This window comes from Amia ocellicauda, chromosome 19 (genome assembly GCF_036373705.1).
Source record: "Amia ocellicauda isolate fAmiCal2 chromosome 19, fAmiCal2.hap1, whole genome shotgun sequence".
Classification (NCBI taxonomy): domain Eukaryota; kingdom Metazoa; phylum Chordata; class Actinopteri; order Amiiformes; family Amiidae; genus Amia; species Amia ocellicauda.
In genome coordinates, this window is record NC_089868.1 from 18,768,477 (window position 1) to 18,788,288 (window position 19,812).

A 19,812-nucleotide genomic window follows, 5' to 3' on the forward strand; every position below is an offset into this window, starting at 1 on the left:
TTTGCACTGTATATTACCATTATGTCGGTGTTTATAATTACAATACCATTAAAGTGAAACAGTCCAGGTAGACTAAGACATATCGATTACTTATCCATATTGCACGCTTTGTAAACGTTCCTTCAAGTACATTAGCTTTAGATATACGTGTTTTTTTACAGCACAATAAGTGTTGTATCTTGGATTAGGTCAACTATTCCTGCAAACTACTGCAAACTACCAGCAGCCGAGCAATGACAGCTCCAGGAGAAGATAGTCTGCGCATGTGTGTTTTCCACGTTGTCTTTGGCAGAATGCTTTTTATCATTCAGGCTCGATGTTAGGGGTAGCGAATGACAGATAAATGCAGTTTGATGTTACTGCATTACCCCAACAGGCAGAGGACAGGGTGCACTTTGAGTAAGAGAGCTGCAGCTGCAGCGACGCCTGCGCAGTCTGTCCGCTGCGCGTCTGGCTCCAGCTGCACGCTTTGACCACGCCCCCTGCTGAGGTCATTTCCGGGTCATCCATTTTGTTGACGGCGTGCAAATCGGTGTCTGTTTGCAGGACTGTGTTCCGGTTAGTTGTGTTTTGCTCTAAATTGCATTCATTGCTTGTTTTTTTGTTTGTTTCTATGAAAGCATTGTTGCACAACGCTACGAAATATGTCGTGCCAGGTAGAAATTGTGTCGCTAATGAAACCCGAGACCTGTAAATGAACACCGTATTGGGGCCTATCTTGTTGCGCCGGTAGGCTCTTCTGCTTGTGTTATGAGATTTGGGTAAAAGCATACAAGATTGATTTGTTTTAATGCAACTGTTGCTTTTGCATGGTTGTTGCTGAAATATTTTTGCACGCAAATCGGACCTCCATTTCTGCATACGATTCTGCATCAAGATCAAGTGTGCACTTAGTTTGACACATCATTAGGAACACTAGTTCACAAAAATCTGAAATACAGCCACCTGATTGTAGTCCAACAGCTGTTCAATATATTAATTATTGTCCTAATAAAAGCAAGCATCGACTCTTTAACAAGCTTGTGCAAGTACATTGTGATAGTGTGTGTGTGTGTTATAGACAGTATGTCTGCATCACCCAAAACTGTTATGTGATTAATGAATGAATGATGTTGAGCTTCACTTTTCACTTTATTTTAGGGAAATATTCACCCTGATATTTGTATTCTGCAGGAGAACCTTGACTGCACGATGGGGGACATCAAAAACTTCCTCTACGCCTGGTGCGGGAAGAAGAAAATAACCCCCAACTATGATGTTCGAGCAGCTGGAAACAAGAACCGACAGAAGTTCATGTGTGAAGTACGTGTGGATTTGAATTGTACCCAGTCTGGGATGTTTATGTCAGGGAATATTGTAATATATACACTTAAATGCTTTCTGAAAACAGTGCAATCTTCAGATTCTTCAGGTAAAATGAAACTCGCACTGTACAACATCATGTGCCACAAAACCGTACATGAAACACCTGAAGCTCACATCATTGGAGGTGGACATTTTGTGCAGAATTCCTTTAATTATACTGATTTGCTGTTGCATTGTTTCGCACTGTTAGCAAAGTCTCGTACATGTGTAAGAGATGCCGTTTACATGTTACAAGACGCACTGATCGCATGTTAATGAATGGATGCAGGTCCGAGTTGAAGGATTCAACTACACGGGGATGGGGAACTCCACCAACAAGAAGGATGCTCAAGCCAACGCTGCACGGGATTTTGTCAATTACCTCGTCCGGATGGGAGAAGTAAACGCGGCCGAAGTTCCTGCCTTGGGGGTTAGTGTCAGTTTGTTTGCATCATTTCAAATGATAGTGATCCCTTTCTGGCAGGTATTTATCTATATATCTTGCAGGCAAGTATTCCAGAGCCTGACATCACCGATGGCGGAGGCGGAGGCGGCTTTGGGGACCTTCCTCCAAGTGGACCCATTCCTCCCCATCTGGTTGTGAAGTCTGAGCAAGGTGAGATAGCACAACCGCTTGTTTTTTGTGCAGAAGAAAGGCTAAAGGAATACCAGTGTCTTGCAAATCTGATGCAGAAGAAAAAGACAAATTCACAAGATTAGAACAGTCAAATCTGATCATATAGGCTATATATTTAAAACAACATAAATGTCTCCAATTTAACTCTCTCTGAGTTGTATACTATGAAATTATTGCATTAGTATAAATCGTCACCAGTGTTGAAAGCTGCCCAGGACTAAATACTTATTAAATAGGCTCTTGAACTAATCCTGTATTATTTCTTAATTTGTTTTAATGACTTAGGTGGCGAGGCAGGACCTAGTTCTCGGCCTGTTCCAGGAGTCACTGGTTTGGGATATTCCAGCGTTAACAATGCCCAGTGGGATCGTGGAGCCAATCTGAAGGATTATTATTCCAGGAAAGAGGAACAAGAAGCGCAGGCTGTAAGGCACAGTTTACTGTTATTTTTGTAGCTTTATTTATCATGTTATTCAACTAGCTAATGATGGTGCTTGTCACAACTTGTAGCTAATCTTTGCAGATGTATTTCATAATTTAACTTGACAAATTAAATTGATTAGCATCTTATTTGGTGTTGATATAGGCTTTAATAGTCAATGAGTAAAGCTGTGTACGACTAATAATTCCCAGATTTACCTTAAAATGGAAACTACAGTGTTGTTCTTGTAATTATCATGAAGATAGTGATTCACGGTGCTAATTTTGTTTCTCATCTCGAAGACTCTGGAATCTGAAGAAGTGGATCTGAATGCCGGACTCCATGGAAACTGGACCCTGGAGAATGCTAAAGCGCGTTTGAATCAGTTCTTTCAGAAAGAAAAAAACCAATCAGACTACAAATACAGCCAAGTTGGGCCTGACCACAACAGGTCTGGGGGATCTATTGCTGTTTCTTTGGCTGCAAAATGTTTCTTAGTTCATTTATTTAACGTTTTATGACGCAGAACATACATGTTTTTATCTGTGAAATCATGCACTTCACTTCAAGTAGATTTTAAATTCACAATGTATGTTAAATGTATTATTTTGTGTTCGTGTAGTGTTTTACAAGGAACAATTCCCAGATAATAGTCAGTAAGATGTGTGTTTGCTGAATCTTACAATAACTCCCAAAAAAGGAACTTCTAGTTTCCCATCACAAGAAAACACCGGTCTTTCTCAGATACTGTGTTGAAGCTGCAGCCTTTCTTTCTGTGGAAAACAAAGAACAAACCTAACAAGTCCGAATCAGCCAGTCGTCTCTCTTGCTTTTATGGGGAGAGATTAGCTGGGAAAAATTTGATTGCGGTTTTGATTTGGAAAGTTTGGCTACGGCTTTGGGTTCTCGTTTGGCCTCTCGGGGGTGACAGTATGTTTCTCGGCCGGCAGCTGTAAACACAGAGCTTTCCTGGGTGTATCACTAACCCCCAGGAGGTCTCGAAGCACTCAAGTCCTTTTTAAGAAATGCCTTGGTTGTCATTTTAAAGCTTGCGTTCTTTTAGTCGCAAAGTGTGTTTATTAATGTTGGTGTAAGTTCATGAATGAGCAACTCTTAAGATGAAGGACCGCAGTGCCTTTTTACTCGATTTACTTTTTTTTTTTTTTAATCAAAATATCGTGGAGATGGTAACACCAGAAATCCCTACCGTAACGTTACAAAACATGTGACATGACTTAGGCTGCACTAAGCAGTCACATGGTTGCATCCAATGGGGGGGGAATACAGTAATGTGCGAGGTTCTGATTTCTGGTGTCACCTTTCTAATAGGAGTTCGGGAGGCACACAAGGCTGATGGGACTAAGGTCGTTGCTAAGCCTGGCAGAGAAACATACTGACATCCAAGATAGATCGTATCGGTGGATAATAAGCCTCTCAGAGGCAACCTACACTGTCTCTTGAAGCTGCTCTGCTTCAAAGGTCAGTTCTCCATTGGTTTAAACAATTACACATCACAGCCTCCTTTGTGTACATACTGTACATGAGTTTGCTATTCATTATAGCCATAACCTAATGGATATGTGTTTTTTTTTAAATCTTTCAAGCTATAACAGAAGCTTACGATTAAATGTTTCATCCATAGCTTTTAATAACGGGAGAAACTTTTTTCACCTCATGAGTTGTTAGTTCAACTCTGTTTTTAGATGCAGTTATTTACATGAGAAATAATTGTGACTTTTTTAAAATATAAATGTATATATTCAATGCAGGTGTATAGCAGAAGCCTTCTTTGAAAAGGTTAATGGCAAATTGAAAGTAAAGGGTACATTATAAGTCTTGAGCTGACATTTCAAGCTTGCCAGCCAGTATTTTTTAATGTTTATTTTTAACTGAAGACTATATTTTATTTTAGACAACATTTGAACTGAAAATGCGTGGTGTTTAAGAAATGTATATATAAATGCTGATCTCAACTTTTTTATTATTGCAGGAGTTTTATTGCTGAAATGAGTATTTTTGTAAGACAACTGGGTAGAAGTAAGTATCAATCAAGTTTATTTGTTTGAATAAAATATTACCTACCATTATTATATATATATATACACTCACCTAAAGGATTATTAGGAACACCTGTTCAATTTCTCATTAATGCAATTATCTAACCAACCAATCACATGGCAGTTGCTTCAATGCATTTAGGGGTGTGGTCCTGGTCAAGACAATCTCCTGAACTCCAAACTGAATGTCTGAATGGGAAAGAAAGGTGATTTAAGCAATTTTGAGCGTGGCATGGTTGTTGGTGCCAGACGGGCCGGTCTGAGTATTTCACAATCTGCTCAGTTACTGGGATTTTCACGCACAACCATTTCTAGGGTTTACAAAGAATGGTGTGAAAAGGGAAAAACATCCAGTATGCGGCAGTCCTGTGGGCGAAAATGCCTTGTTGATGCTAGAGGTCAGAGGAGAATGGGCCGACTGATTCAATCTGATAGAAGAGCAACTTTGACTGAAATAACCACTCGTTACAACCGAGGTATGCAGCAAAGCATTTGTGAAGCCACAACACGTACAACCTTGAGGCGGGTGGGCTACAACAGCAGAAGACCCCACCGGGTACCACTCATCTCCACTACAAATAGGAAAAAGAGGCTACAATTTGCACAAGCTCACCAAAATTGGACAGTTGAAGACTGGAAAAATGTTGCCTGGTCTGATGAGTCTCGATTTCTGTTGAGATATTCAGATGGTAGAGTCAGAATTTGGCGTAAACAGAATGAGAACATGGATCCATCATGCCTTGTTACCACTGTGCAGGCTGGTGGTGGTGGTGTAATGGTGGGGGGGATGTTTTCTTGGCACACTTTAGGCCCCTTAGTGCCAATTGGGCATCGTTTAAATGCCACGGCCTACCTGAGCATTGTTTCTGACCATGTCCATCCCTTTATGACCACCATGTACCCATCCTCTGATGGCTACTTCCAGCAGGATAATGCACCATGTCACAAAGGTCGAATCATTTCAAATTGGTTTCTTGAACATGACAATGAGTTCACTGTACTAAACTGGCCCCCACAGTCACCAGATCTCAACCCAATAGAGCATCTTTGGGATGTGGTGGAACGGGAGCTTCGTGCCCTGGATGTGCATCCCACAAATCTCCATCAACTGCAAGATGCTATGCTATCAATATGGGCCAACATTTCTAAAGAATGCTTTCAGCACCTTGTTGAATCAATGCCACGTAGAATTAAGGCAGTTCTGAAGGCGAAAGGGGGTCAAACACAGTATTAGTATGGTGTTCCTAATAATCCTTTAGGTGAGTGTGTATATATATATATATATATATATATATATATATGTATATATATATATATATATATATATATATATATATTTTATTACTCACTCACTTAATGAGTGGGAACTTCTTTTCCCCAAATTGATGTTTACAGTGATGTTATTAGACAATGGCTTCTGACTTTCCATAATTGATCGTTTAATCTAGAAATCTTCGGACGTGAGCACGGCTCTAACAAGAAGCTCGCTGCCCAGTCCTGTGCCCTGTCTCTGGTTAGACAGCTTTACCACCTGGGAGTGATTGAGGCTTACACTGGGCAAACCAAAAAGAAGGAGGGAGAGACGGTGAGAGGGTTAGGTTTGTGTGTCGAAGAACCAAAACGATATTACATTTAATCACGAGGACCAGAGCTTTGAAAATAAACGCAGTGCATTTATTTTCAAAGCTCTGGTCCTAATGATTAAATGTAATCTCGTTTCATTTCCTTGCTTAAAAGAAAATGCTATTAAAAATGTTACGGACAGATATGGTGTGATGGAATACACACATCACATTTTCAGCCCTTCATGTAATTATTGTTGAGTACCACCGGTGTGTAAAACCGTTTTCCTTGCCTCTCCCAGCTGGAAGCCTTTGAAGTCAACATTGCCGACGATTTGCAACGGCAGCTGAGCAGTGTGGTCCAGGAGCTTGGCCTTCAGATCCCTCCGGTGGTAAGACTTGTGAAATGCTAATTTTGTTTGTGTGCAGATCCTTTATTTCAGTATTCCCCTCATCACTCTAGTTTACTTGTCTATCCGTTACTGCAATATCTCTTTCTCTAGTTATTGGTAACATATTCACCTGAATTGTAAAAGAGGTTCTCTATTCTAGCCTCAGGACTCAAGCAATCCAGTGTCACTGAACCAGGGGAAAATTTCCCATTTTGAGCCCTCCCAGCGGCAGGGTATGGCTGGGGTTGTCCCGTGGTCCCCTCCTCAAGTCAACTGGAACCCCTGGACTAGCAGCAACATCGATGACGGTCCTCTGGCCTTCGTAAGTGCAGATCCTTCCTTAACGTGATGCTTTTATATGCAGTGTGTCATGGCACGGTGGGCACATTACACATTGGTGTCGATTGTATCCGTGTGTTTTTAATCAGAAGTTTTCTCGTCCCTCCCGTCCAGTGCACTCCAGAACAAATCAGCTCCGATCTGCAAAATGAACTGATGTATCGGATGGAAGAAGATCAAGATCTGCAAAAGGTCTTTGAACACTTCCCGTTTAATCTCTGCCACTTCTGAATCCTCAACTTCATTCTGCGTGTTACTCTGCATATGGTGACCATTTGATCACCCTCACTTTCACGTAACGCTTCATACATTTCAGATTCTGCATGACCGTGAACAGTTACCCGTGAAGAAGTTTGAGGAGGAGATTATGAGTACGATCCACAATAACGCCGTTGTCATCATCCGAGGGGCGACAGGCTGTGGGAAAACCACCCAGGTTCCCCAGTACATCCTGGATCAGTTCATTAGGAACGGGAAAGCTGCCGATTGCAACATTGTGGTCACGCAGGTAAGGTTACGAAAGAACAGCAACCTTAATTGATTTTAAGCCGTCTGAACAAGAGATGTACGTTTACAAACACAATGGCGGCGTATCGTGCGTGTTTCCTCCGACAGCCTCGCAGAATCAGCGCGGTGTCTGTTGCGGAGCGTGTTTCCTGTGAACGAGGCGAGGATGTTGGGAAGAGCTGCGGCTATAGCGTGCGTTTCGAGTCCATTCTGCCCAGACCGCACGCCAGCATCCTCTTCTGTACAGTAGGTGTGTGGCTCTTATTTCATAACAGTGAATGTCATATCAGTCTAAAGTGTTTATTTTATGAAGTTGAGGGGCTTAACAAAAGTACTTAATTATTTGACACTAGAAGAAATCATTTGTAATCAATGTGTTTCCTTAAACTTGCAGGTGTCCTACTGAGAAAACTGGAATCAGGTATCCGAGGAATAAGTCATGTGATTGTGGATGAAATCCATGAGAGAGATCTTAATGTGAGTTTTGCTTCCTGTTTAATGTCATATATGTCAAGATTGCTTCAGGGCAAGATGGCTACCCATGTTTTTTTTTAAAACCGGTTGCTTTTGCAAATATTGGTTCTAGGCAGTAGTTTTGGTGGATGTATAATATAAATACATGGGCATAGTTGGTAGTCTTTTGACATTGAACAATACAATAATATATTGCCAGAAGCATGATTCAATGAGCGGCTTTGCAAACGTGTCATCTGCAGACTGATTTCCTCATGGTGGTGCTGAGGGATGTTGTGCAGGCGTACCCTCAGGTCCGGGTCATTCTCATGTCGGCCACAATTGACACCACGATGTTCAGGGAATACTACTTCAACTGCCCGGTCATCGAGGTCTTTGGACGCACTTTCCCAGTTCAAGGTTTGAACTATTCTGACGTTTTTTGTATAACAAATTATCCCTTTAGCGTTTCAATTTCAGTTTCAGTCTATTTGGGAAAAGGCGCCTCCTATGTAAAACAAAGTATAAAATAATGAAATATTTGTGTGATCTAATTTGATGTGTGTTCGTGTTTGGGTTGGCGTGGGGGCACAATGGTAAGCGCTTAACCTCGCAGCTGCTGGGACCCAGGTGTGTGTCCGTGTGTAGTTTGCATATTCTGGAAACTGACCTTTTTTTCCTGGGTGATCCAGTTTCCTCACACATTCCAATGCTGCTTAAATTGATTTCCAGATCTCCCTGGTGTGTGTGTGTGTGTGTTAGCATGGTCAACAATAACACTTCAGAAATGCACCCAAATTATGAATATATTTAATGGAAAAATGCATGCTTGATTTGTCCAATCTTTTTTGTTTGGTTTGTTTAGAGTATTTTCTCGAGGATTGTATCCAGATGACTCATTTTATTCCTCCACCATTGGACAAAAAGAAAAAGGACAAAGATGAAGAAGGTGGAGATGAAGAGGTAATTTATTTGTCCTATTTATACAGTGGGTACATTTAACACTAGAATGAACTGCTATATGGGATTCAAATAAATGTTCTTTTGTGAAACTGTTCCTTTCATTCAGTCAGTTGTCTAATCTTCATTTGACCCATGTGTGCCATGGAGCTCCAAGAGGAGTTATTTCATTTATTTGAGAGGAAACCACCGAAGACATTTTGACTTGGCTGTTCCTTAACAGAACATTGTGTTACGATTTGATTTCTGTCACTTTCTCCAGACGAATTGCAATGTTCTGTGTGGACCTGAATACGGCCCCGAGACCAAGTCCTCCATGGCGCAGCTGAATGAGAAGGAGACCCCGTTCGAGCTGATCGAGGCCCTGCTGAAGTACATCGAGACACTCAACGTCCCCGGAGCCGTGCTGGTCTTCTTGCCTGGGTGGAATCTCATCTACTCAATGCAGAAGCACCTGGAGATGAATCCACACTTTGGTAAGAGGCCTTCAAACCCTGGGATTTCCTAATTCACCTCATCCTGAGTTTCTTTCAATCACATTCTCTCATTCTTTCCCCTCTCTCTCTCTCTCTCTCTCTCTCTCTCTCTCAGGGGGTCACCGATACAAAATTCTGCCGTTGCACTCCCAGATCCCACGAGAGGAGCAGCGCAAAGTGTTCGACCCTGTCCCTGATAATGTCATCAAGGTTGGGTTCTTTGTCTGTGAAATGTAACCATACAGATAATCAGTTAACAAAATCATGTACTGTATTAGCAAAGTATACTACAAATAGTTTTATGTTTTTATTTAACAGGTTATCTTGTCTACAAATATTGCAGAGACCAGTATCACCATCAATGATGTTGTGTATGTGATTGACTCTTGCAAGTAAGTGCTATGCCTGCTCAATCCTTCAGTTCTCTTATCTAGACTATTGTCCATTAAAAAACTTGTTTAAGGTCACAGTACTTGCATTGTATCACACTTCTTATTCACTCTTGTGTTTTAAACCTCAAGGCAAAAAGTGAAACTGTTCACGTCGCACAACAACATGACAAACTACGCCACCGTCTGGGCGTCCAAGACCAACCTGGAGCAGCGGAAGGGCAGGGCGGGCCGAGTCAGACCCGGGTTCTGTTTCCACCTGTGCAGCAGAGCGCGCTTTGAGAGGTGAATCCGGGTCCAAACCCCTTTCATGACTTGCCGAGTGAATAAATACATCTATACTGAATACACAATCCTCTGTTTTCTTTTTTAATGCGTCAACTTCCTTTCCAGACTTGAAACTCACATGACCCCGGAGATCTTTCGTACTCCTCTGCACGAAGTGGCCCTCAGCATCAAGCTCCTCCGGCTCGGGGCCATTGGGCACTTCTTGTCGAAAGCTATCGAGCCTCCTCCCTTGGATGCGGTCATTGAAGCGGAGCACACTTTGAGAGGTACGGCTTTCAATGCGTGACTGAATGGCTTTATTCACTCTCCCCTTTCAATGCAGTAAGTGGCCTTTAATATGTTTTTTTTTTTTTAAGAACTGGATGCTTTGGATACCAATGATGAGTTGACCCCGCTGGGCAGGATCCTGGCCAAGCTGCCCATTGAACCACGCCTTGGAAAGATGATGATTATCGGCTGCATTTTCAAGTGAGTCTCATAGTGGATATTGTATATATTCTTTTATGCGAGATATATACACTACCGGTCAAAAGTTTTAGAACACCCCCATTAATCCTGTTTTTATTGAAATTTAAACAGTTTAAGTCCAGTGAATACTGAAATGGTACAAAGGTAAGTGGTAAACTGCCAGAGGTTAAAATAAAAAAGTTGAGGTTACCAAAAACTGAAAAATAATGTACATTTCAGAGTTATATACTGTTACTACACCCTCTTAAGCATTATTTGGCAGTGTTACACAGCTCCTGTGCACAGATGTTACACTGTATTCCTACAATTCGCACATCGTTTGAAAGCTTATTCTATTCACTGCCAGCGCGTTTCATTCTCGCATACATCCGATTCACAGTTTCCATGTTGCCTGCCGTCATTCAGTGCCCGGGGGGTAAACATGCAGTCTGCTCCGGGGGGGGTCTCATTCAGACGGTCACAGATCAGTCAGTTTCAATCGGATTTCTTTGCAAATAGGCTTGTGTTTTTTCTATGAAACACAGAGAAGTTCAGCTCCAATTATGCAAAATTGTTTTCCATCTTGACATTTTTCTCTCTACGGGTGTGTGTTGCTTCTACCAAAACATGGATGGTCTTGTTTTGATCAGTAGACTGTCTGGTTCCAGAATATGTCATAATTATAAATATTTTCCGAGATTTTTATTCCTACTCAGACCAAGTATCCCCCCATCCCCTCATTTCAGAATGCTAAGGGGAAGGTGTAAATGGGGGGGGGGGGTTAGGAAAACCTAATTTTTAGAGTCTCGGCTTTCATGGGATACCAAACACTTGGCAAACAACACAACAGTGAGCGGGGTTTGTCAGGTTTTGTTAAACAAAACGATTCCATGATTTCTCCAATTGTTTATTTGTTCTATGCTTTAATTTCAGAGTACATTGATACATTAAACTGTGTACATTTTAATACAAACTGGAAAAATTGAGGTCTTCTAAAACCTTTGACTGGTATTGTATATATAAGCATGATTTTATTTTCAGTTTACAAGATTAATTCACTTCCATAAATCGTGGTTAAAGTTCAGCGGAAATGTGATCTGTTCCTCCCCGCTCTTCCTCCAGTGTTGGCGATGCTCTGTGCACCATATCGGCCGCTTCCTGTTTCCCAGAGCCCTTCATTAATGAAGGGAAGCGCCTCGGCCTTGTGCACAGGAACTTTTCAGGGACGAGGTACTCCGATCACGTGGCCCTCCTCTCTGTGTTCCAGGCCTGGGATGATGCCAGGTGTGTGAGCAGTTTTCCATTTAGCACAGTATGTCTTTATAGTACTTTTGGGATTGTTTTGTGAGTCTAGGTATCCTTGAGCTTATAGGCATTAAGGAAAGTCCTGTCTTTTAGGATGGGTGGCGAAGATGCAGAGAATCGGTTCTGTGAACACAAGAGGCTAAACATGGCCACGCTGAGGATGACGTGGGAGGCTAAAGTACAGCTTAAGGATATCCTCATTAACTCTGGATTTCCTGAAGGTAAACGTTGTGGTTTTTCTTATAGAACCGACTTCATTAGAAAATAAAAACAAACAGAGGGATTTTATATTTTTAACTGAAGAGCTGCTGATTTTTCTCCCCCTCTCCCTTCCAGAGTGCTTGATGACGCAGATGTTCAATAACGTGGGACCAGACAACAATCTGGATGTGGTGATCACACTGCTGAGCTTCGGTTTGTACCCCAATGTGTGCTATCACAAGGAGAAGAGGAAAATCCTGACCACCGAGGGGCGCAACGCTTTAATCCACAAGTCCTCCGTCAACTGTCCCTTTAGCAGCCAGGACATGAAGTATCCCTCGCCTTTCTTTGTGTTCGGAGAGAAGGTGAGCTGACAGAGGAATGTTTGGGTTGAGAATATACTGCCAACTTCATCGTGGATGCTTTTAAGATTCATGTTTATCCTCAAATCATAAATCAGGACAATTAAATGATTAATACAAAAGACAAAAATTATGTTATAAAATATTTTAATCCTGTTAAAAATGTTTTTGCCCTTTTATATTTACAATACAGATCAGGACCAGGGCCATCTCTGCCAAAGGAATGACTCTGGTCAGCCCGCTGCAGCTCATTCTGTTCGGTTCAAAGAAAATCACTTCAGATGGTGAAATCATTGTACTTGACGAATGGTAACTTCTTTATTTTCTGTAACTTAAGTACACTTTTCCTGAAAGTATTGTGAACCGTATTCCAAGGGGCCTAATCCACAGATTAAAGTAGTAATTACACTTTTTGTATATTCATCAAGACTTCCCAGTTCTGTTTTAGATGTTTCATGTTGCGATTGAGTGCAGACCTCTGTAGGTAGTTGAGTAGGCATGTGACAGAATCATAAACTATTTTACTATTAAAACCAACTATCATACTATAATTTGGTTCCCTTTAGGATCAAATTAAAGATGTCTCACGATGTGGCTGCTTGCATTGCGGCTCTGAGGGCCGGAATGGAGGCCCTTGTGGTTGAAGTCACCAAAGACCCAGAATACATCAGACAGATGGATCCCATGAATGAACGCATGCTGAACCTCATTCGCCAGATTTCCAAACCTTCTGCTGCCGGCCTGAACCTGCTGGTGAACAATGCCAGGTAATGCTCACTTTCATTTCAGTTTAAATCTGTGAGTACATCGTAACCACATTGGCATGATTTTCCTCTGCTGTAAATTAGATTGTAGGGTAATTGACAGATGTGTCTCTTTCCCGCAGGTTCGGGGACGGGCCACGGCCACCCAAGATGCCGAGGTTTGAAGGAGGCGGCTACAGAGGGCGAGGGGGCTACCAGGGCGGCGGAGGTTCTGGCTACAGGGGTGGCTATGGAGGTGGAGGGGGGTATAGAGGAGGAGGAGGGTACAGAGGAGGAGGAGGCGGCTATGGTGGCGGAGGGGGAGGATACGGAGCAGGGGGTGGAGGTGGGGGTGGCGGCTACAGAGGCTCGGGCTACGGGGGGTACAGGGGTGGAGGGTACAGGGGAGGAGGCGGGGGTTACAGAGGGGGAGGGGGGTTTTAGAAAGCAACCGTGTACAAAAGATACGCAGCTTTTGTTTGTTTTTCATAAATTCTGCTCTAGAGCATGTTATACTCTGTTGAAGTGGTTATGTTTACTTCCTGTCAGACTTTCCCTCAGAACATGTTTTTTGTTAATGATTGACTCCGTATGAAGTTAGTGCTGTAGGACTTTTCCATTGCAATTCATGTAAAATACCAGATTTCCACCTCCTTGTATATGACATTCTGTTCTGTTCAGCTGAAACAAAGACCAGGCTGTGGGATGTACCAGGATTATATATGAATGCAATAAATGATATGATACAGTAGATCAATAAGTTAACTTTGACCAAACTTTATTTAAAATAAATATCTAAGATTTATTTTTCTGGAATGGTATTATTGCCTCTTCCAGCTATACACATGACTAATACATGAGCGTGTAGCATGTAGTATTTCAGAAAGGAACACAGAACATACATGTTTTCAATAACATCAGAACTGCATTTGGAGTTTAGAACGTTCTTAAAATTAAATTAATTTGTTTCAATTTCTATGAACACTTTTGTCATTCAGTTGAACAGCAATTGAACACAAACATCTAGATTAAATTGTCATTAAAATATCAAATAAGTTCCATTCATATGTATGTAGACCAACTGGTATTGTTCTCCACGACTAACTAACGCAAATCTTAAAAGAACACAATTACTATCATTAACCGAATTAAAATGAACATTTACATAGATAGAATCTCTCGTTGTGAAATCATACGTAATCTTTGTGAAGAACCCCAAAACTTCCCATGGTATTGCTTTCCATTTTATTAGTAATCATTTCGAGATTGAGTTTCTCCAGGGCCTTTGAGAGAGGATCAGTTTCTCTCTTCTCCCCACTTGCGAGATGCTCTGGCCCGTCCTTCTGTGCTTTATGGGGATTCTCTGGCATAAGAATGGCCACTCCGTAACCCCGATTGTTGTGAATATGGTTGTTGAACATTTTCACTTCTGGCTCCGGGAGAACCTGTTAACAACAAGTATCAGAAAAATTCAATATTTGAACAGTGTTCATAATGCAAAGTTTATTTTATTGCAGTGTTACTAAAATTTGGGCCAGCGTAGCAGTATTTACTAGAATCTTTTTCAGCAAGAAAACAACATCCTGATTGATGATGATGAATGTTTTGAACAGTTCAGTTTCACTTTAAAGGGAAAAAGATTAAGCTTCTGCAGTTAAACTTCCATTGACACATTCGTCTTGTGACTTCCACATAATAAAGGGGGTGGGAGGATATTACACATTTTTCGCATTACCTTTATATTGATGCCTCCCAGTGATGGCTCCAGGATGTCTTTCTTGCTCAGGTTGCAGCAGTGATGAATATTGTTCCCCTCCAATTCGGCAACGCTTCCAGGATACAGTTCAACTCCTGCTCCCTGACGAATATCAAGAACAATGCCATTGCACAAATCGTGGGCTTTATGATCAAATTATTCTGGATTTCATAGTGCTCTAGAGACATACACAAAGGTATCACCCAATACAATGAAGTGTCACACTGCTAGCCACTATAGTTAATCAGACTCGGACAGAAACTTTACACCCCACCTTTCATATTGTTCAATGGCAACAGAAGATGACTGAAGAACAGATCAGGTATGTTGAGAATTCAAACCATCGCCAGAGAGAGAGAGGTTCAATATTGCCACTTCTTTCACAAGGTTAAACGTGTTTTGTGCATCTTTCTTACCTGAGCACTAGAAATCTCACAGTTCTTCAGGACCAGAGTCGCCCCTGCCAGAACACACACCCCAGTGCCTTCACAATTCAGGACACAGTCCTCCAGGGTCATGTGGCCACACTCCACCACCACAGCGCCGTCACAGGTGCCACACTGCACCAAAGTGAGGCTCTTCAGTGTGACATCTGCAGCTTTAGACGCCACAAAGCTATACTGTGATGGATCTGACACAATAACTACATCTTTTCTGTTTCCAGCTCCTGTAAAAGAGAACATAAATATTAATCGAATGAAAAATTTAAAGTAGATGTATGTTTTAATTGAAATTGGATGCTTGTACCCTTAATAATGATGTCATCTGCCAGACAGTCAAGTGCAGGGGCCTGATATTGCCCTGGGAAGAGCAGCACGGTGTCCCCAGAGAAGCAGGCGCTAAGCGCTGCGGACAGACTGGCGTGCTGCTGAATTAGGGTGTCGGCACAGAAGCTCTGTACCTGAACCCACAAAAAAAGGTGCTCCATTAAGACTCAGAGCAAAGTGATTTCTCTTCTAAACTGATAAGATTGGATTCCATTTCCTCTGTAGGTTTTAATAAATGGTTGTGGAATACACACAGGGATAGGACTATACAGGATGTATAGATTGGAGACGAGAATCTGACATTCTTATTAGGGCTGGTAATTTGGAAATTTCAACATTAGTTCTTTATGTTTTGGTTTGGAGAGATCAATATTAACATACCATGTCTGCTGTCATCATCTGGGCAACAATGTGAGTGACAACTTGTCCTGAATCTCTCTGTCGTCTGTGTTTAGATATTCTTGTAAGGCAGGGTCCATATGATCTGTGATTAAAAAAAAGAAAACGGGGAAATACATGCCCGCACTACCAGGTATGCGGTTCATTTTCTTGCCCTGGGAAAGCACAGCGTCTCCTCTGAACTAAAGTGAAAGCACAAACTCCTCCAGCATCCCAAGCGGTTATAAAAATAATTACATAATTAAACAGATGAGAGATACAATAGCATTCCATTAAAATCCACCATTTATTTTGTTTTTCTTTACCTGAGGTTGAGGTCTTCCCAAAATTTCAGCAAGCCCCTGAGCATTAAGATCTCAAAGTGCTTCTTCCAGCATTCAACGGCCTCCCCTGCCGAGGGATTCCCTTTAATGCTGCTCTGATACTCTTGGAGGTCCAGTCTTTTATTCTTGTACTTTCTCAGCGTCCTTCTGAAGCGGTCGCCGATGGATCCTGGAACAGCCCCCTGCTCAATGTCATAGTGCCTGTAAACCACATACATGGACGGTACAAGATGTTATCGCTGGCTTATAAAAAACATGACAAGAACACTATGCTCAACAGCATGAAGTGGTCCCCTTCCTATTTGTGTTCATTTCGGGCCTCAAATGAGTTCAAAATTCATGCTCACAGCTGTACGCGCTTCTCAATAAGTCCAGTGTAGTCGTCACAATCCTCTTCTTCATCCCAGTCTCTCCAGAGGAAATCGTAGAAAAACCTGTATTGATCATGAAATTGAAATGTTATGGTATAGTCAATGTAGTTTCTAACAATCTGGACTGTAAAGCACAGCCAACAGCACATTTGGTTCATGCTTTTTTGGAAACAACAGAAAAACTGATATTTAATGACAAATAAAAGGCCATTAAAGAAGAAAGGGTCAACATCAAATGACAATTGTAACAAAACCTTCCTGTCACTCCTAAATAAAATACCTGGCGTTCTCCAGGGCTTGGGCGATGTCCTTCACTGCAGGGTCCGATGCCTCTATGGGATACACATCCAGCAGGGAAACACAGTGGTCCTGTAGGGTCAAGACGTCTTCAGCCAGATCCCGGGGCAGGTTGGCCACGCTGGAGGAGAAGGGCTCGGCTATGGAGACCATGACTTGAAGAGGGAGACTCTTGCTTTGACATGGTTTGCCATGAACCTAAATCAATTAGATGCAATTATACATGAATTAGGAGCCAAAACCTGCAAAACAGTAAAAAATAACATTGAAAACACGTTTCTACACACTGCATTGCTGTGTCATCACGTGTTACTTTGTTTTTCCTCTTTTAAAGCATTTTAATATATGTGGCCAGTTTTCCACTTTACTCTTCATATTATGTATTCATTCATATCTAATTTGAATATGTGGAAAAAACCTACTTCAACCAGAACACCAACATCAGATATATCCTCATACTGGTTTACAAGGAAGAGCCCCGGGTTTGCGGTCCAAACTCCCACCCAAGACCTTTTGGCTGCTAGTTTTCCCATCAGATATTTGCTTAAAATTTCCTCGGCATCTTCAGCCTAAAATCAAAAACACAGGTAAGGCTGCAGTATGTATACATTGTAGGTATGTTTTTATCTCATCAATAATAAATATCGCGATCTTCATTACATCACCTTGCACTGGCCTAGAATTTGATCGCAGTACAGGGCGACCCTCTCAGCCTGGCTATACCGCCGACCAGAGGTGTAAATCGGCGGCAAAACCATCGCCTCCTCGGTGGCTTCGTCGTATTCCTCCCCGTCGGGGTTGGGCGTCAGGAGCTTCCTTCTCGCCGGCACGATCTTCGGGCGGACTGGGGTCGGTGTCCTCGACGAGGCGTCGGACCGAGGCGTTAACCGGGGCCTGTCGGGCATGTTAGGGGATTTGTCTTCGACTCCCGCTGAACGTCGTTGCTTCAAGGCGTCCCCCGTCGGTGGTAGTGCAGAAAGTGGGTCCGACGCCATTTTATTTGATATTTTTTTGTTTGTTAAAGACAATTTGAATGCGCCGCTTTGACGGGTACTGTCCTTCGTGTCGTAACCGCCACTTATGCACTGGCCGCCTGTCAGGAAAGATGGACTACTCCACTTGCTGCAGCGGGGGTGTTGTTTCTCGGATACTGTCGCTATTAATACACACGATAGTCATTTCATCTTTAATTATATGTACTTACCGATTTTCAGGGCATATAAATAAGGTGGATACTTGTTGGGTGTCTTTTTATATTTTCAACCAAGGGACACTTGCGCACAGACTTGGAGGCGTCCCCCCTTTAGCGAATGGAGTCGTCAGCTGCCTGCTGTCTTTGCCCGCGCATTTGCCTGGAGATGGGCGGGGCTTCTAATGCCGTTGCTGCAACCAAAAGCTGCGGTTTGAAATCGTTTGAATTTCGTTGAAAATCGTTGCAAAATCGTTGCAATGCATATTAGTCATAATAGGGCCTCTGCGTACTAAGTTTGATCATCTTTTACCATGCTTTCACCACGTTTTTAACATATCTCCACTACCCCACGTCAAATATGACCAAGCTGTTACCACTGTACACTATATCCTTTTCCATTTGGACCACTTAGTAAAACTCATGTGCACTATGATAGTTCTTGCACATTGTCGAAAAGCAACCGATTACACAGCATTTCAATTGCAATGATGCAGGTTTGCCAGCAGATGTCATAGTTGACTTCTGGAACATGTAATATTTGATTTAATGTTAAATATGTTGAACTAGTACTTGTTATGTACAGGAGAACTGAGTTGGCTGGCATTCCCAGTGCAATTGTATTTATTCAGCCACATATGAGTCAATGAATCATGTACTTGTTTTGCTAATATTAGTTCGCCAATGAAGACAAGCTGATACTTTAAAAGTAACGTATGCACATATTCAATTACAGTTGAGTTTCATTCTCCTAAAAGCAAACGGCTCTGTGCTGAGCTGTAAGCCATGTGCCACCAAGGTGTCAAGCATCAGTCATTTGCATGCCTGTCCTATCAGCACTTATCTTTCGATCAAGATTGGAGCAGGGCAGCCTCCCCCGGTCGTGTGAGACCCATAGGGGAAAGGCAGGGGGCAGTTGGGGACTGCGGGAATAGACTAAACACTCATTGTCAGCACGCTCTAATGTGGCAACCCTTCTCCCATTGTTGGCTATCCCACAGGAAGATTAAAGCTACATAGACACTTTTTTTAAATAGTGGACAGCATCATTATTGACCATTGTTGTGCTTTAAGATTCTGTACAAGACACTCGTCTCCTTTCAAATGCAACTATGTTATCAATTTCAAACAATTCTTTTGCCCACCCCCTGACACACGGATGTTGTGTGAACAGGGAGACAAAGCCTTTGAGGATAATTACACAGATGTGGGATCCAGATAGTGGGGGGAGGGGGTGGTTATGTATAGTGAGGAAAAGCTGACTGTTTAGGGAAGCCCCTCTACAATAAAAGTACATACATTTTAATATGCTTTTGAGGGCAGTCAAGTCATTGCAGTATTTAAAAATTGAGTGTTTGATGTTTTTATTGGGGGATTCACCGTCTGTTAGATCTTCATGTTGACGACAAAAAAATATGTTGTACAGCTTGTGTTGCGTATGATTCAAATATATCATATTTTAGCCACTGTGCAGGGTTGGTTGATTTTAATAAATGAAATCAGTGCTAACTTAAAAAAAAAATGCAATAGGTTTACAAGATTTTGGATAATACACAAACATATTTAATACTTAATACTTGAAATATGGTTTTACTTTATATATTTGTAGTATTAATTAATATTACCCACCGTGCCTTGTATGGCAGTAGTCTTGATTTCTTTCATGGCCTAAAAGGAAATCCTTCCAAAGCCTTTACTCCACAAGGAATTTGATTGAGAAAATTGCTTTCCTGTGGTTCAAAAGAAGATATAATGATAAAATGCTACATCTCTGTGATCGCAAAGGATGCAATAAATAAATAGAAGCCTTCAGTAATAAAACAACAA

At 41.9% G+C, this 19,812-nt stretch overlaps 2 protein-coding genes across 5 annotated transcripts; one reads left to right on the top strand and one right to left on the bottom strand.

Moving 5' to 3' along the window:
- The first annotated feature begins 461 nt into the window (after positions 1-461).
- Positions 462-13,693, top strand: dhx9 (DEAH (Asp-Glu-Ala-His) box helicase 9). Of its 3 annotated transcripts, none has more exons than XM_066691918.1 (28): positions 462-558; positions 1,174-1,302; positions 1,634-1,774; positions 1,852-1,960; positions 2,267-2,406; positions 2,705-2,853; positions 4,393-4,439; positions 5,908-6,044; positions 6,324-6,413; positions 6,574-6,735; positions 6,867-6,944; positions 7,069-7,260; positions 7,368-7,509; positions 7,654-7,736; positions 7,976-8,132; positions 8,578-8,675; positions 8,935-9,148; positions 9,264-9,358; positions 9,467-9,540; positions 9,670-9,822; positions 9,931-10,091; positions 10,182-10,293; positions 11,395-11,556; positions 11,671-11,798; positions 11,914-12,143; positions 12,334-12,449; positions 12,707-12,907; positions 13,027-13,693. In XM_066691918.1, exons 2-28 carry the CDS (start codon positions 1,192-1,194, stop codon positions 13,325-13,327), a joined length of 3,783 nt encoding a protein of 1,260 aa, XP_066548015.1. In that variant the 5' UTR covers positions 462-558; positions 1,174-1,191; the 3' UTR covers positions 13,328-13,693. The 3 variants fall into 3 exon arrangements, with proteins under 3 accessions (XP_066548015.1, XP_066548016.1, XP_066548017.1); XM_066691919.1 differs by lacking the exon at positions 462-558 and adding an exon at positions 638-729; XM_066691920.1 differs by lacking the exons at positions 462-558; positions 1,174-1,302; positions 1,634-1,774; ... (1 more) ...; positions 2,267-2,406; positions 2,705-2,853 and adding an exon at positions 3,755-3,881.
- Positions 13,694-13,793: 100 nt separating this feature from the next.
- On the bottom strand, positions 13,794-18,333 carry LOC136714420 (testicular spindle-associated protein SHCBP1L). Of its 2 annotated transcripts, none has more exons than XM_066691922.1 (10): positions 18,001-18,333; positions 17,219-17,365; positions 16,780-16,994; positions 16,476-16,562; positions 16,111-16,329; positions 15,788-15,890; positions 15,387-15,540; positions 15,056-15,306; positions 14,619-14,741; positions 13,794-14,328 (listed from the first exon to the last, which is right to left on the bottom strand). In XM_066691922.1, the coding sequence occupies exons 2-10, from the start codon at positions 17,327-17,329 to the stop codon at positions 14,074-14,076; spliced, it is 1,518 nt and encodes a 505-aa protein (XP_066548019.1). In that variant the 5' UTR covers positions 17,330-17,365; positions 18,001-18,333; the 3' UTR covers positions 13,794-14,073. The 2 variants fall into 2 exon arrangements, with proteins under 2 accessions (XP_066548019.1, XP_066548018.1); XM_066691921.1 differs by having other exon boundaries at positions 17,462-18,333.
- Between the last annotated feature and the right edge of the window lie 1,479 nt (positions 18,334-19,812).